The 18,000-nt window shown below is 50.1% G+C and overlaps 1 protein-coding gene across 2 annotated transcripts in view; it reads left to right on the forward strand.

Moving 5' to 3' along the window:
- The window catches only part of TMEM266 (transmembrane protein 266), a 124,671-nt gene extending 116,093 nt beyond the window's left edge, over window positions 1-8,578 (forward strand). For both annotated transcript variants that reach the window (XM_060617944.2, XM_060617943.2), the window contains exons 10-11: window positions 5,877-5,939; window positions 7,424-8,578. In XM_060617944.2, the coding sequence (XP_060473927.2) occupies window positions 5,877-5,939; window positions 7,424-8,019 (659 nt within the window). In that variant the 3' untranslated portion in view covers window positions 8,020-8,578. The remainder of the gene's footprint in view (window positions 1-5,876; window positions 5,940-7,423) is intronic.
- The last annotated feature ends 9,422 nt before the right edge of the window (window positions 8,579-18,000 follow it).

Here is an 18,000-nt window from a genome sequence, read left to right on the forward strand (position 1 = left end):
GACATCCCAGGGCTAGACTTGACATTCATTACCTCAGTAAATCTTACAGCTCCCCAGCAGGTTGGTGTTTCTCATCCCCATTTCACCTGTGAGGAAGCTGAGGCTCAGAGTGCCTAGGGATTTGCCTGAGACCACAAGGTGGCTGTTTTGTCCTGGAGCCTGTGTTTGTGCCCACCCTTCTTTCCAGCCCCTCCAGGGGCAGCCAGCTCAGTCCTCCCATGGGGTGGTTCCTCCATGGCCCTAGGGCCCCTTGGGGCCAAATCAAAACAAACTCTGGGGCAGGAGATTATTCTTAGGTGGAAGGTGGGCAGCCCCTCGTGTAGAGGATGAATGGTGGCCTGTTCCTGGCCACAAGCATCTGTGTCTACCTCCTCTCCTTTTCCCCAAGTTCCCAGTTACCCAACAGTCTCTAGTCTCCAGGCAGGGATCAGGGACAAGGAGAGAGGCTGTGTGCTGAACAGTGAGAGAGAATCCCAGAGGGGGAGGTCCTGGGAGGTCCTGCAGGCCCCCAGACACAGTCATCTGTCCAGTCAACACTATTTATTGCTGGCATATGGCAAGCCTCATGCTAAGTGCTAGAGAGATGCTGAAGAAAATGTGGCCCCTGTGTGGGTCAGGACGGAACCCCAGCCCAAGTGGTCAGTTCTGGAGAAGAAGGCCTGCTTAAAGCAGAGAGCAGGCATGAACAGTGTCAGCATTGCTAGAGGAGTCCAGCAGGCCTCGCTTTCAGATCTGTATCTTTTTTTTTTTTTAATTTTTTTTTAATGTTTTTTTATTTATTTTTGAGACAGAGAGAGACAGAGCATGAATGGGGGAGGGTCAGAACGAGAGGGAGACACAGAATCTGAAGCAGGCTCCAGGCTCTGAGCTCTCAGCCCAGAGCCTGACGCGGGGCTCGAACTCACGGACCGCGAGATTGTGACCTGAGCCGAAGTCGGACGCTTAACCGACTGAGCCACCCAGGCGCCCCTCAGATCTGTATCTTAAAGCTCATTCTGAGGCCCCTGTGTGGGAATAGAGGGAGCAAATGCAGACTGGACAAACCTCCAGTGGCCACCTGGGCCCTAGGTTTTGTCAGGCATATTCATGCAGCTAGCCATCCCATTCATTAAACCCAAGACATGACAAGAGTCCAAAGGGGAAAGCACGACATCTGACCTATGGCTAGACCACAGGACCATAACAGAGGGCATCAGGGGTCCCTCGAATAGTCACAGACTTGGTAGGAATCGGGTGAGGAAAGAGAAAGCACTGAGAAGTAGCCAGTCTCCCAGCCTGGGTGGGCAAAGAAACCATTCACCAAGATGGAGGTGGAGGGAGAAACTGAGTTCTATTTGGGACATGTTGAGTCAGAAGTAGCTAGAGGTCATTCAGACGAAGTTGGCCAGTTGCCAGATCAGTCATAAGTTCAAGAGAGACATCAGGGCTACAGTTCACCTAGCCTAGATTGTTTTTTCCAATGGCTTGGATGAAGATGTGGCAACCTCAAACAGTCAACACTGAGATAGGAGAAAGATCTAATACCTTGGACTGAACCAACATTAAGAGTGCTCTGGGGTGCCTGCGTGGCTTAGTTGATTAAGTCAACTCCAACTCTTGGTTTCAGATCAGGTCATGATCTCACAGTTCATGGGTTCGAGCCCCACATCAGGCTCCATGCTGACAGCGTGGAGCCTGCTTGGGATTCTCTCTCTCTCCCTTTCTTTCTGTCCCTTCCCTGCTCTCGCTCTCGCTCGCTCTCGCTCTCGCTCTCTCTCTCCCCCCTCTCTTTCTGCCCCTCCCCCACTCTCTCTCTCAAAATAAATAAGTAAACTTAAAAAAAAAAAAAAGAGTCCTCCTCAGCAGGCTGCACCTCTGTACTGACATTTGCCTGGGATGAGAAACAGGAATCCTCCATGGAGGTTACACAGCCAAGTGTGGTAAGGGCTTGGCCTGGCCCCAGTTACTACAGAGAAGCCCTGGGTGTCTCGTGAGTCAGTGGAGTAGGGCGGTTGCTGCACCCACTTGGAAGATGTCAGGCTGCATTAGGGGAGTAATCCCGCCAGATTTTAGGAAGGACCAGTCTATTAAGTAATCCTGGCCTTGCAGGGCAGTGGCCAGGATTAAAGGATCTCGATGTGTGTGGTGCCAAACCCCAAGGTGTGGAGCTATGAAGGCACAGTGAATGCTCCCTCCCTTCCCCTCCTCCACCTGTTTTGGTCACATCTGTAACCCCTAGTGAAGCCTTCAGAGTGGAAAGGCTGGAAAACTGGGGAGGGGTAGAAAATGGACAGTGGTTTCCCAGAGGAGACTTCTCAGGAGGGCCTTTTAAGTGTTTAAGTGTTGGATGGTCTGTCACCATCACATAGACAGTGAGGAGCAGTGGGCTTAGCCTTGGTACCTGTGAAAGACAGGACCAGGGTCTGCAAGGCTTGATTAAATGGAGATTGGCTGTTTGACCAAGGAATGGACATCCTGGTAAGGCCCCGCCTGTGCTCCTCAGAGGCCAGGACTCCTGGCCTCAGTACCCAGCACAGGGTCCAGCACACTGTGATCCTACTGAGCACAAATGAACAAGAAGCTGTCCACAGCTGACTGTTAGAGCTCCTCAACAAAGAGGTAGGCCCTCCCTTCCCCAGGTGTGCAGGCCATGGAGGGGAGAGCCCCCCATCAGGAGGTAGTGAGGTGATAGCCCAGATGCCTCTGGTCCCTTCCCACACTGCTCTCTCACCTCTGGGTGCTTTAGAGCTGGCAGAGGTTTTGGAAGCCATCTAGCCCAGCAACATCACAATCTGCAAGGGCCTCACCCGCCCCTGGTGGTACAGATGAAGAAACTGAGGACCAGAGAGGGGATGTGACCTCAGGCTCCTGTGGCAGTGGCATGCCCCAGGACAAGACCCAGGATCTGGGTTTTGGGTTTGTTTGTTACAATTTGTTTATACAATGTTACATTAGTTTCAAGCGTACAACAGTGATTTAACAAGTTTATTATGCTGTGCTCACCATAAGTGTGGCTACCATCTGTCACCATACAGTGCTATTACGATACCATTGACAACATCTCCCATGCTCTACCTTTCATTCCTGGGACTTACTCCATAACCAGAAGCCTGTATCTCCCGCTCCTCTTCAACCATTTTGCCTATCTCCCCACCACCTCCCATCTGGCAGCCATCAGTCAGTCTCCATATGTACAGGTCTGTTTCCACTGTTTATTTATTCTTTGTTTTCTAGATTCCACAAGTAAGTGAAATTATATGGTATTTGTCTTTCTCTGACTTATTTAGCATAAGGCCCTCTAGTTCTGTCCGTGTTGCCTTAAATGGCATGATCTCATCCTTTTTTATGACTCAGTAATATTTCTCTCTGTGTGTACACCACATCTTCTTCATTTGTTCTTTTATCAGTGGACACTTAGGGTACTTCCACATCTTGGCTTTTGCAAATAATGCTGTAGTAAACATAGGGATGCATATATCTTTTCAAATTTGTGTCTTCATTTTCTCTGGGTAAATACCCACTGGTAGAATTCCATGGTCTATTTTTAATTCTTTGAGGAACCTCCATATTGTTTCCCACAGTGGCTGTACCAGTTTGCATTCCCACCAACAGTGCAAGAGAGGGTTCCTCTTTCTCCATATCCTTGCCAACACCTCTTATTTCTTGTGTTGTTGATTTTAGCCATTCTGACAGGTGTGAGGTGACAGCTCATTGTAATTTTGATTTGCGTTTCCCTGATGGGGAGTGATGTTGAGCATCTTTTCATGTGTCTGTTGGCCAGCTATATTTCTTCTTTGAAAAAAATGTCTGTTCAGGTCCACTGCCCATTTTTTAATTAGTTTGTTTTTTTTTACTGCTGAGTTGTAGGAGTTCTTTATATATTTTGGATTTTAGCCCTTTATCGAATATGATTTGCAGATAACTTCTCTCATTCAGTAAGAAAGTGGTCCAGTTTCATTCTGCATGTAGCTGTCCATGTAATTTTCTAGGGTCTGGGTTTTTCTTCATCACCCCAGGCCACCTTCTGTGTGTAACTCCCTTAGGATGAATTTTCACAGGTCTGCAGATATTTTAGCCGAGTTCATAGTTCTGCCCATGTCACAAGGCCCCTGCAGCCATGGCGCAAAGGAAGGGACCAGAACCTCCTGTCTGGCCCAATAGGCCTGGGGGACCCCCTCCTGTCACTGCTTGCCGGAAGCAGCCACACCAGCCACCACCTACTTCCCAGGGTGACCTGCAGGGCTAGACAGCATTTACAACATAAATTATAAAGAGCCATGGAGAATTGTATTGCTGTCTGATTCTGAGGGAGCATTGCTGGCTGATCCTGGAACAGGGCCTAGAGCGAGAGACTCCCTCGGGCCCCTCCCTCAGCTGAGGCATTAATGCAAAACACACCTCTCACCACAGGCATTTAAAGATCAAAAGAGGCCAAAAAAGCTTCTAAGAGCCAGGTCTGCCTGTGCTCACAGACTTCCAGCGTCAGGACAGATTGGCCTTTGCAGTGATTTCAGGTGTGTCCAGGAAGGCAGCCGTAGAAAGCATCTGGTCCACTCATCTGTAGACCACGGCTCCTAGGAGAAGCACCTAGGGGTGTGGACTCCCTCAGACGTCCATAGGAGAGGAAGAACTAGACTTCTGTGTGTTGAAGGCCTTCGTGTGCCTGACCCCACTGGAGAAATTCGACATTCGTTAGCTTGCTTAATCTCCTTAACAGATAAGGGAACAGAGGCTCAGAGAGGACCATTTAGCTAAAATGTGGTAGGTCGAGGTTTGAAATCAGGTCTGATTCTGATAGGTCCTTGTAGGACCCTAGGACCCAGGGGAGACCACGGTTGCTAATGGAGCATACCTTGAGCTCAGCTGACAAGTTACCAAACTGAGTCAAAGATCATCTTGTTACTCTCCAAACCATGCCAGGTCCCTCCTGATTATCATTTGACTCTGATCCCTCCCTTCTGTCCCATCAGGCACCACTTCCCTCCCCAGGACCTGTCAGCCTCACCTGGGCATCGTCTCTGGTCTCCTTGCCTAAATCCTGGCACCTTCTGAACCACTCACCCCACAACCTTGGGAGTGAGTCACACCTGACCGCATTCAAACTTTCATGTGGTTCTTCACTGCCCTCATAACAAGGCCAAGCTCCTTGGGATGGCTTTTGGGGTCTCCAGTCATCTGCTTGTCCTCCCATTCTCAGGCCACTCTGAATTTCTCACCTTTCCTCTCTCCCATTCCCTCTTCATTCCTATCAGGATGATGAACCACCATTTCTTTGAGATCCTGATCCCATGTCATCTCCTTTGATCTGAACAGCTTTATACCCTGTCATGCTTAATTCATGCAGTAACTATTTACTGAGCACTCACCCCGTACTAGGTAGTGGGGAAGCACAGCCCCTGATCCATCCCTGTACTGCATGGGAGACTAGGTACTCAGATGGGTGAGCCAAGGGGATGTCATCAGTGATCAGCCTCTGCAGCTGTCTGTGTGTGGCCACTTGCAGGGCTTTGAGACTTTTGTACTGAGGATGGCATTTCCGGTCACCCTGAGAACCTCAGGTAGACTCAGAGACTTAGGCCATCCAGGCAGGGAAAACCCTGAGGAACTGTTTCCACACCCCTCATCTCAGAGATGGGGAAACTGAAGACAGAGAAGGAAAGGGCCCTGCCTGTGCCATACGTCAAGCCAGATGCTTCATGAAGACCTGGGTCCCTGATACCCAGGCCAGCCCAGCCTTGGCGCAGAGCCCCACTGAGGATTGGAAAGCAGCAGAGAGCCTCTGGGAGACAACGCCTCCTCTCATGGTGATGGGTAGGGGCTTTAGTACTGGGGGAGGGACATGAACTGGCCACAGCCTGGCGAGCCACCACACTCACCTTTCTCTGTCCTCTGCATAGATGCCGCAGTGAAAGATGACATGAACAGCTACATCAGTCAGTACTACAATGGGCCCAGCAGTGGTGAGTCTGTGTCCAGGGCCGGTCTGCACATACCAGAACCTCTCTGTGGCCCCACACAACCCCTAATGTTGAGAGTGGGGACAACTCGGCCTGGCGTGCCCATCTCCTGTTGCCTGTGAACCGTAACTGCAGGCAGAGTTCAAAGACCTGGAGCTTTAACTCCCAGCCAAGTCCAGCACCCAGCTATGGATGTCAAGGGTGGAGTACTCCGTGATTACCAGTGAGGGCTGCATGTGGGACCCTCATATGAAAGGGGGGCTGGAGGTTAGAAATCTGAGTGACCTCAGTGCCTCTCAACCTGAGACCCTTTCAGCATGATCATGATGGGGGTGAGGTAGTTGGGTTTGAGGAGCAACAGGTGTGGGGCATGTCCTTGCTCCAGTTACATTTCATTCTTGCACTTGAAAGAAGTTTCAGGGGAGCCTAGTGGTTTCCACTTACGGGAAAGGTTGAATTTTAAAATAATACGCAGGCCTATTGCTTCTCAGCCTTTTGGCTAAGATCAAGTGTAAAATAATACGCAGGCCTTCAGTGTCTTGTTTCTCCTTAGCCAGTGTCTTAAACCTTATAGTTTGTATTTCACAGCCTTCAAATCCTTATATATTCCTTTGTAAGACTAGAATGTTACATTGTGTGACATGTATAATGCATTGGATTTTTTTCTTCTCTATAATTTAGCCCCCTCAAGATCTCTTTTCTCCCTCTCTTTTTCAAAGCTTCATCCAATCTGCTGATTTCAAACACCATCATCTCTAGCTCAGACCTCTCACCCAGTGCACTCACCCCACAACTTGCCCTCACTGTGCCTGCCCACTGTAACTTGGCCCCTGGATACTTTTCACTTAAAGACCTTCTGAAGTGTCCTCTGTCCTCCCCCTGCAATGCATCCTTCAGGGATGAATCAATCTTCTGAAGACACAGCTCTGATCATGTCACTCTCAGACTGGCCCCATTTAAAACTTTGAATGACTCCCCCTGACCATGAAACCCAAATTCCTTGTCCTGGCACCTCATGCCTTCTGAGTTAGGATGTTGGCATTAATAACCCCAGCAGCACTGTGGTTTAACTAAATCAACAAAGGTCCATGGCAGATCATCCAGGTACTCTGCTCCCAGGTTGTCATCTTTCCTTCAGCACCCAGTGGGCAGAACAGCTACCATCTATTCTAGAACATTGCTGACTGCCAGGCAGAGCAACAGCCGTTTACCATTTATATAGATGCCACAGATCAGTTCTCACAGATAATTGACCAGTGCATGTCCCATGTCCACACGAGTTCACCGAGACGAGGGCAGGGCATAATCCTCCCTCAGGGCAGGCCAGCAAACATTGGGAAATTGGACCACAGACCAACCCCCCCTACCCCCCCAGCAGAGCCCAGGCACACTCACTGTCCACCATTCAGGTCAGAGCCACCCACATCAGGGCCTGCAAAGGGGTGGCATAGGGAGAAGTGTTACCAGCATCCCCTCCTTTCTTGCAGACAGTGGTGTTCCAGAGCCAGCTGTGTGTGTAGTCACCACAGCTGCCATCGATGTCCACCAGCCCAACATCTCCTCTGACCTCTTCTCAGTCGATGTGCCCCTGAAGCTCAGCAGCAATGGCACCCGTGCAAGTGCCACCTCCGAGAGCGCCTCCCGCTCTGCTCACAGCTCCGTCACCCGGGCCCAGAGCAACAGCAGTCAGACACTGGGCTCTTCCACAGACTGTAGTACCGCCCGTGAGGAGCCGTCCTCAGAGCCCAGCCCCTCTCCTCAGCCACTGCCTCTACCACCCCAGCAGCAGATGGCAGAGGCCACGGTCCAGGACCTGCTGTCCTCCCTATCAGAGGACCCCTGCCCATCCCAGAGGGCCTTGGACCCAGCCCCTGTCACCTGGCCCAGCCCAGCGGGCTCGGCCCAAACCAGCCCCGAGCTGGAGCACAGGGTAAGTCTTTTCAACCAGAAGAATCAGGAGGGCTTCACTGTCTTTCAGATCAAGCCTGTCATCCACTTCCAGCCTGCTGCACCCATGCTGGAGGAGAAATTCAGATCTTTGGAATCCAAAGAGCAAAAGTTGCACAGGGTCCCTGAAGCCTAGAGCCTCCAGGTGGGCTGTGTGGGAGGAGGAGGGAGAGCTATCTGGATGCTCTCCTAGAGCCCCAGAGGCAACCAGGGGCATCACTCAAGGCCTGGGAGCCCACCTGGCCTCCCTCAGGGTGCTGCCTGCCTCCAGGGAGGTGTCACCAGGCCAGGAGGCCACATGCCTCAGACCTCAAAGCCCAGAGCTGGCGCCTCCTCTGGCCCTGCTCAGGGGAGGGTGGTGCTCATGGCTGGGGTCTTTTTAAACCATTTTTATAAAAACCAGCCTGTGGCCCAGCTTCAGCAGGGTAGAGCGCAGGGGCAGCCCAGCCTCTTCCGTTGCCTTTGTTCCTGGCGCCCACCCCGGACCCTTGGGAACAGCACTGTGAGCAGGGGCTATCTAGCCCCACCCCCAAGCCGTCTTTTCTGGGAATCCTGGGTGGAGCCGACACAATCATACAAAGACCACCATCTGAGCCTATTTCATTCATCCTCATTCTCTCATTCGGCATGAGCATTTCTGAGTCTTTTCCAGACAAGTCTAGTTTTCACCTTCATAGGACATAATGAGATGAATCTGGAGGTGGGTGGGAGGGTCACTGGGGGGGTGGGGGGACAGCTGTTTTCCAATCTTGGCTTTAATAATAAAAACCAACTGCACTGAGACTTCTGGTTGGCAGAGGTTTTCCTTTGCAACTGCTAGCCCAGGTGAAGAAGCATGAGTGGGTTTGGGTTGGCCTGGCCTGGTGTAAAGCCACCCAGGTAGGCCCAAGCCGCACCCAGCAGCTCTTGAGGCCTCTACAGAGTGGAAGGAGCCCTGGACCCCAGGTGGGAAGTTCTCACACTGCCTGGCTGTGTGACTGCACTGGTCTCTTCCCGCTCCTTCATCTCCCCACCAAAACAGAGCTTGGAATTTTGCCTTCCTTGCTGACAACACCAGTTCCCACACCCAGTTCCCTGACCCAGGTCTCCATTCCTTGGGGACCTCAAACTCCAAAGGTCCACAACCGAGTGTGGTATCTTGCCTGAAGCCTGCTCTTCCTCCCAGGTTCCCAGCCAGGGCACCATCATCTACCCAGCTATTACCATGCATGGCATGGGCATCATTGGCTCCCTCCTCATCCCTCACAAGCAGTGGTAAATCCTGGCCATTCTGCCCTTCAAAGCACCTGCCCTAAACCCCATCACAGCCTTGCTGAGGCCCAGGCACCGCCGCTGGTTCCACATTCCACTAGTGGGTCCTTCCAGGCTGATGAGCCTGCTGCGTGTCTCCCTCGCTGAAAGGCCTCCAAGGAATTCTGTGTTTATAACCGCTATGTTTTGTTTTATATGTACACAAAAGGGAAGACTTAATTCCAAGGGCTCCCATTGCCCCAGCTGAACTTCTCAGTGTGTTCATAGCCCCTTCCACTTACCTGTCCTTCTGGCTACCCTCCCAACCTGTTCTTTGTCCCCTCCACCTTTAGGTGGTTCTCACTGTATCTCACTAGTCCCTCACTATAGTTCAGGGTGTCCTCAGGACTTCTGTGTCCTCCTGTGGACTCATCATGATAGTGCAGTGATCCCATGGCTGGGTCAGCATCTGCTTCCCTGCCTGCCTCCCCTTGGTCCTCAAAAACAGGGATCAGGCCTGAGTCCCATTAGAACCCCAGAACTGTGCATAAAAGGCCACAAGCTTGGGCAGAGCCACTTGGGAAAGATGGCTAAGTTATAAGGTATGACCACATACAGGCAAAGAGCATCCGCTTGATTCCTGGGGAGATGAGCAGTGTCCACTTGAGCCATTTGGGGGGAGTAATCTGAGGCATTCTGAGTGGCTAGCAATGTCATTACAGTTTCTGTTACTGAGCTCTCCACTAGGGCCTCTACTGGAGCTCCTTTAAGCCTTCCAACAATCCTGTGAGGCCAGTATACGAGCCCTGTTACACAGATGGAAGAAACTGAGGTTCAGATAGGTTTAAGAGACTTTCCTGAGGTCAGACACTAATAAGAGAGGCACTGAACCTGGAGCCCAAATCCACCTGGTAGTGTGTTGAGTGCTAAGGCTCCCAGCTTTCAGAGCTTTTGGAAGCAAAGCGGTACTCTCAGCTTTTGCCACATAATGGGTGGAGGGTATTACATGATTTATAATCTCTAGGGTAGGAGCCATAAGGGTCTGTAATTAGTGGTCTGCACCTTCTGGACTAGAAACAGCTACTGTCCTCAGCCAAACCCAGCTTGCTGAGCTCCCATTGCCCCAGCTCTTAGGGTACCCCAACAGGTGGTGGAGCCTGCCCTGCACCAGAAGTGAGACCCCACTCCTAGCCAGCACTCGCCTCTGCTCTGGACTTCTACTCCAGAGAAAACCACAGGACAGGGAGGAGAGCAATGGGGTAAGATGCTAGGCAAGTGGCACCTGCTCTCTGCTTCAGTTTCCCCATCTAGAAATGGGGTTTACAGAAGAGCTCTACTTTCGAAAACTGATTTCTTAGGGAATTTGCAAACTGCTGTGAGGTGAAAGTCTGCCTGAGCACTCAATGTTGGCCTCATGCCTGAACGGGCCGTACCAGTGTTAGCATTGCCCCATGGGCCAATTAAAACTGAGGACAGGGGCGCCTGGGTGGCTCAGTCGGTTAAGCGCCGACTACGGCTCAGGCATGATCTCGCGGTCCGTGAATTCGAGCCCCGCGTCGGGCTCTGTGCTGACAGCTCAGAGCCTGGAATCTGCTTTGGACTCTGTGTCTCCCTCTTTCTGACCCTCCCCCGTTCATGCTCTGTCTCTCTCTGTCTCAAAAATAAACGTTAAAAAAATTTTTTTTTAAATAAATAAAACTGAGGACAGAGATACCAAGAGGAGGTCCTCTCAGAGGACAGAGCCCACAATCATAGCATTAGAGAGTGCACACAGATGGAGGAAGCCACTTGCTTGCCTGGGGACAGGCATGGGGTGGAGTCCCAAGGCCTGGAATGCAGGAGGGGGAGGGTAAAAGCTTTGTCTTTCACGGCTCCCCTGGGTGCCATAGCCCAGAGTTATGGTTGGTGGGCAGCTGGGGGTCAGTGGAGATGGAGCCTGAGCACTCCCTGGGAGGTTTGCAGCTCTGGGAAATGGTTTCCCCTTACTCATCCACCCTTTCACAGAGCCCACTCTGGTGCCCTCCCAGAAGGGAATAGAGCTTAGGTAAGAGCCCCTGTCTCTTATGAGCCAATGAGGGGGTGATAACAATAATGGCTCCCATTGATTCACTTCCTGTTGTCACAGGTGCTCTCTGCAACCTTCCCTCTTTATCACAATCTGCAAAGTGGCATTCTTTTCCTTGCTTTCCAGAGGAAAAAAACAGGCACAGAATGATGGATTAAATGACCTGCCCAAGGGCACACAGCTAAGTGGTAAACTAGTGGCAGGATTCAAACCCAGGTATATCTCAGTCAGATGTCATGCTGGATATGCTGGATTGAGCTTCCTGGAATTAAACTGGGTGTCAATAAGAGAGCAGGAGCTAGGGGCACCAGGGTGGCTCAGTCAGTTAAGCCTCCGACTCTAGATTTCCATTCAGGTCATGATCTCACTGTCTTGAGATAGAGCCTGGCAAGGGGCTCCGTGTTGGGCATGGAGCCTGCTTAAGATTCTCTCTCTCTCTCTCTCTCTCTCTCTCTCTCTCTTCTCCCTCTGCCCCTCCCATGCTCACACACTCTTGCACTTTCTTTAAAAAGAAAGAAGGAAAAGGTTGGGGGGAAGCAGGAGATAGAAATCTGGACTCAGCCCCCCAGGCCATTCATCAGCCCACATGGCCCTCTCAGTCTAGAGGTACCAGCCCACTGTGTCTGCAGAGTGCCATGGCCCCTTTTGCAGAGCCAGCCTCCCTGCTCAGCCTTTCCACCGTAGCTGGAGATGAGCCAATCCTGCGGCCAGGGTGCCACCCTGACAAGAGGACAAGGTTCAGAGCTAGCAGGGCTACTGAGCAGCTCACAGCAGAGCTGGGCCAGAGCCCTGCAGACCTGGTTCAAAGTCTGCCCAGGACTGGAGAGCTGTAAGGCCCTCCTCCACTGAAGAACGTACCGGCCCCTTGCCTGCCAGCTCAGTGCAATGCATCTAACCCAAGCCTTGGCTTTTCAGATCAAGTCCACAACTGTGGGGATTTTCATAGATCCTGCATGGTCAGAGGCTAGTGGTCTGGAATTCTCTTTAGTGTGGTGGGTATTCATTCCATCCATGACCCTCAGTTCAGGAACTTCTTTCTCACTCCAAGACAGCTCTTGACAGAAGCTCTTGTTCTGGTGTTGCCTCCATGCTCCTCTCTGGTGCAACTTCCTCATCTCTAAAGAGAAAGACTAAGAATGGAAGCTCTACTCTTTGAGCTACAGAGAGCCTCAAATAAGGTCCAAGGAAGCCTTCTTAAAAGAGTTTCTTACTAACCAGTCAACAGGATGCTTGTGTAGAGTTGCTTAACAATGACACCCAACAACTCTAGGGGCTGGCATGGTTAACCCCAACTTTTGAATGGACTTCTCAAGACTGGAGAGAAGTCAGGATCACTCCACCTCCATCCTTCACCTCAGGTACTGTTCTGCATCTAGAGTGTGTCTAAGCCCAGGCAGTTGGATTCTCATTCCAGCACTGTTTCCAGTTACACGGCTCCAAGTGAATCCCTGGACCCACTTCCTCCCCCTGTACAACAGGAATAATAACTCCCAGCCTCCCTGCCCCCATGAGGGTTGCTGGGATAGCTAATGACATAATGGAAGGGAAAGCCCTTTGAGAATGTGTCAAGGGAGACACAAACAGAAACCATCTTTATTAATAATAGATGTCTGGGGTGTTGCACTGCCTGCCCATGTTCAGCACTTCTGGGGAAGGCTGTGCAGGAGATGCTCAGTTGTTTCATTTGCTGCAGCAGCTAGTGTGGTGTATGGAGGTATATGGGTGGTGACAGGGTGTGAGCCCTGCCCCCCAGCCCCATTGCCAGCCAAGGCACTGTCTGCTCCTACAGAGCTCATCCCTGCTGTCATATCCCCAACAGTTCCTTTGTAGGTAATGCCTTGGAGTCACCCTGAGTTAGCTAAGAGAGCACTGTTGTTCCCCAGACAGGAAGCACCTTATCTGCCTTTCCTCCCCCTTTTCCAGTACAAGCTGAAAGCCTGTTTTTCCAATATAAACTGAGCAAGGATTTTTTTTTTTTTTTCGCTCCAGTGCTGAAAAGTTTGGTAGTGTCTCCTGGTGAATAGTTAATTCAATTATCCAAATAAAATGATGGAACATTTGCTGAATTTACTGCACGCTACCAAAGAGACCACACTAGCATAATCTTATGCAGAGCCCTAGGCTACAGCATAGGGGAGCAGACTGTTCATCTTGAAACAAGCAAATGAAATTGACTACCCTAGAGATCAATCAGGACATTAAACACTGTGATGAATGTGGAAGAATCCTTCAGTGTCTGAGATTTACGGGGCACCTTTCACCAAGCGCTCTAGGAGCCTCCTCAACATCAATTATGCCTCATAACTAGGTAGGCTCACCTCTGCCTCCACTGCATAAAGAAGGGATGTGGGGTTCTGGGACCTGGTTTTGCTAAATGTTGCAAAAGATAGCCAGTGTGCAGACCAGATCCAGATTCTAGTACAAAGACCCCTGCTTCCCTGAGCAAAGACTGCCTCAGAATTGAGGAATGTCGGGCTAGATGGGGACTCAGGGACTGGGGTCCAGAGTCAGTCATGTTCTTAGTGTTTCTGTTCCTTGTCCTTGCTGGGCCTTCTGCCTGGAGTGCAGTTCTTTGGTTATTTTGACAGCTCCCTCTGAACTTGGCTCAGCTGTCTCATCTTGCTCCTCTCCATGTCAGCCTGCCTCAGCCAGGCTGCATTCATTAGATACGTCCACCATGATCCCAGAGAGGACAGGATATGTAGTTGAGAGAATTTGGCCTAAGGTCTCCATTTACTAGTCATGAATCCTTGGGCAAGTGTTTTAAGGTCTGTAGGTGTTGGTTTTCTTACCTGGAGAGTGGGGACCGCTACTACGCCTTGTGGGATTAGGAGGCGAGAATGAGGTAATATATGTAAAGGGTTCAGCAGAGCATCCTGGACATAAAAAGCTCTCAAAAATGATTTTTGTCTCCATCTGCCTAAGTTTGAGATCTGCCAACACATTTAAGCTTTAAGATTAAAGCTTAAAGACAGCTTGAAAGATTACCAAATTCAATTTGCCATTTTACAGATGATGAAAATGAATCCCAAAAGAAGGAACATGACCAGGTTGCTTCTGAGGCAGTTAACAAAACTAGGATAAGAACACAAGTGTCCCTGTGACCAGCCCATTCAGTGTTCAGTCCTCCTGAACTGTTCAGTCCCCAGTGTTCCCCACGCAACCCCACACTGGGAAAGAGAACAGCCCTCTGAGCTGGAGGTGAGCGGACAAATAGTAGCAAACCTGACAACCAGTTGTGGGAGGCAAAGACAGAAACCCAGACAAGTGAAGCCTCACCAGGACCTGACCACGCACCAATCCAGGTACCGTAGAAAGTAATTGCCAGCTTCCTTCCCAATAAATTCCTAATTCCATCTCTGTTCCATGCTTCTAATGACAAGCTCACTGTTTTGGGGCAATGTCAGCAGAAGAAGAGTCCTGGAGAAGCTGGGAGACATTGGGAGGCAGCCTGGTGTGGTGGAAAGGGACTCTAGACCTGGAGCCCTGTTCAAATTCCACATTTCACTGCGCCTCTCTGGTTACCTCTCAGTCCATTTGTTCATCCACGAAGCAGGGATAACAATATCCATTTGGGGGATTGTTGTATTAGGGAAGGATAATAAAATGCACCTAGTAGATTCTTAATAAATAATATTTGCCACAAATTCTGGTGTGTTCTAGTTTCACCATTTGCTTTGTGACCTGGGGAAATCACCTTCTGAGAGCCTGATTTCTTCACCCTTTCCACCTCTGATGGGGTAACTTACATGAAAGTGTTTTATAAACCAACAGTTATCAGCAACTCTTCTTCACTTGTGCTCTCCACAAAACATTTTTTAAAACTTAGGGCACTATGAAATTGTGGCAGTATATCACCCTATATGGGCTTTTTACAAGGTTATCAAACTTCCTTTAGCTCAGCAATAGCTAACCAAATCCATCTGTTGTAATCAAGTGTTTTTTGGGTTTCCCAGCCTTTTAAGCCCACTTTTATGTGGACCAAGACAAAAATCCCTCGTGAGAGCATGAAATGCAACCAAGCTGATCATCCCTTTCAGAAAGCAGAGAGCACTTATGGCTGGCGTTTTAAGCCCTCCAGCCCTGTATAGACACGCCCAGCCTCCACCGGCAGCATGGCTCCCACACTATCCCAGGAGGAAGAGCCCCCACTCTCTGCCAGCCTCACCCACAGGACTGGACCCATTTCCACAGTCTCCAGGGACCCATTCTGTAACCAAAGAGCTTTCAGTCAAACCCATCTGGGGCAAAAGGCCAGAGGATTCCTGCAACAGCCTTCCAATCTCTTCCATCTTCTCCATCTATCTATCCTGAATATACCACCAGGTTAGATTATTTCCCTAGGTTAGATTATGGGACCCTCCTGAAAAAAATGTCAATTTTTTGCTAGGAGGGTGCTTAAGACTTGCTCAGGTGGCAAGGTCTCAGGAAGTCAGGTAGCACTTTGTGGAACATTCTTGATATACAGACATATTTATTAAAAAAATTTAAACGTTTAAATTTTTGAGATTTTTTTGAGAGAGATCATTTTTGAGAGAGAGCACGAGCAGGGCAGGGGTGGGCAGAGAGAGAGGGAGGCACAGAATCTGAAGCAGGCTCCAGGCTCTGAGCTCTCAGCACAGAGCCTGATGGAGGGCTCAAATTCACGAACCACAAGATCATGACCTGAGCCAAAGTCAGAAACTTAACTGCTTAACTGATGGAGCCACCCAGGCGCCCCGATATACAGACATATTGCTTATATTCCTAAGAGAAGGCATAGCAGCCACCAAAGTTTTAGGGGGGAAAAAAAGTATGTAAGACAGGATTGGGAAAATTCTAGTGATTTTCCCTGCAAATCAGGAGAAGACCTCTATACCCTTCCCGGTACCATTCCTGGTCCAGCTCCTGAAATAGCAGTATTCCTTGAGGGCAAAGTTTGAGAACCACTGACTATGAGGGAAAAGTCCAAATTCGTCAGTATATCAGTCAATGGCCTCCACAATCTGGCCTTAATTACCTATCAGCCTCAACCCCCTTCCTGACTCCCCTCTCCAATCCCAGTTTCCATCTCTGACCACTTCAAGCATCTATGTGAGCTCAGATCTCAGTTTCTACTTCTACCCCACATACTGATATCACAGCCTCTACCCCAGAAAGAATGACGGGGCCGGCCCACTGAGGAAGCCCTCTCTGTATATGTTCATACTGTATGCTTTTCTAATCACTCATGGTAGCTGCAAAATCTTGGGGGGAAAGGCTGTGCCTCCAGAAGCCTGTATTCTTAGAACCCAGCAGGATGCTACTTCAGGGCAGTGGCTGGGTCAGACTCTTCTAGGTGTTTACTCCGTAGTCCCACACAGCAAAGCAGGTGGGCCAGGGAACCCAGCAGGGAATGTCCCCCCACAGTACTGCTGAGAGAACTACACTAGGGAAAATGCTGGATTTCGCACTTTCTCAACTACTGAAAAGCTGAGATCAGGCTCTCATTGGGTCTCAGTCCATAGAGTGAGGTAGTCATTTGCTTGATTTAGATGGCCTCAAGGACCTATTCAGCTCTTTGCTCACAGGGCTGGCTTTCAACATGTGTATTTCTGCTCTCTCAGGGATTGTTTGGCCAAAGTAATCAGACCACCCAACTCCCAGGGGCTGTATGAGGTTAACCAAAGACTTCAAAAAACTAGGGAGAGGGGCGCCTGGGTGGCTCAGTCGGTTAAGCGTCCGACTTCGGCTCAGGTCACGATCTCGCGGTCCGTGAGTTCGAGCCCCGCGTCGGGCCCTGTGCTGACAGCTCAGAGCCTGGAGCCTGTTTCAGATTCTGTGTCTCCCTCTCTCTCTGACCCTCCCCCGTTCATGCTCTGTCTCTGTCTCAAAAATAAATAAACGTTAAAAAAAAAAAAAAAAAAAACTAGGGAGAAAAGCACAAAACACACACACCCACACACACACTAAAGAAAGCTACCCCTAACATCTTTCCCCACACTGCTTCCAGCTGTTCTTCTGAGTCCTCAAGCCTGATATAGGGGCAGAGTCATTAGGAGCTGACAGCTTGGTGTCCAATAAAACACAGTATGAAAAGAACACACCAAATTGCACCTTCTGGCATATATTATAGTTTTAACAATTTGCCACCACCCCGCACAGCTGCCTTTTTAAGGTAAACTCTAAGTAGGCACTTAGAGGGGCTTCTGAGTTGAATAAAATCCTACTGGAGAGACAAACCCAGAACACCATCTCTCCTCCCCAGCTAGGATCCTGAATGTGTGCCCAGCCCACCTGGCACTGAGCACTTAGCGCCCTTTACCTGAGGTTACTGTGCAGCAAGTCTCCCTGTTCCTTGGGTTGAGGTGAGGCAGAAACCTACACTGGTGAAACCATGGCTCTGAAGCCAGACTTCCTGGTTTCAAATCCTGGCTCTCATGTACAGGCTACCTGAATTTGGGCAAGTTACAGAACCTTGCTGTGCCTCAGCTTCCTCATCTGTAAAAATAGGGATAATAATAGCATTTATCCTACAGGGTGCTGTGAGGACTGAAGGTTTAATAAGTGTGAAGTGTTCCAGTGGCGCCTAGCATATAGTAAGCGCGTGGTACTTGATGCTATTATGGAGATGGGGTGTGGTGGTCATGACAGGAAGAAACCAAAGGAGAGAAAGACCAATCAGTTCCATTCTGAGGCTGGGAACCACACAGACGTGCCACCTGGGACTGGTCCTCCCTGAGCCAGCACACCCTAGACTAGGGGTCCCTCTCCACTTGTCACCTGTGCATCTCTCCTATCCCCAAGGTACAGTGTCCAACAGGGTAAAGGGAGAGGGCCCTAAGCAAGGTGAACTCCCCTGGG

This window comes from Panthera onca, chromosome B3, assembly GCF_046562875.1.
Source record: "Panthera onca isolate mPanOnc1 chromosome B3, mPanOnc1 haplotype 2, whole genome shotgun sequence".
NCBI classification, from domain to species: domain Eukaryota; kingdom Metazoa; phylum Chordata; class Mammalia; order Carnivora; family Felidae; genus Panthera; species Panthera onca.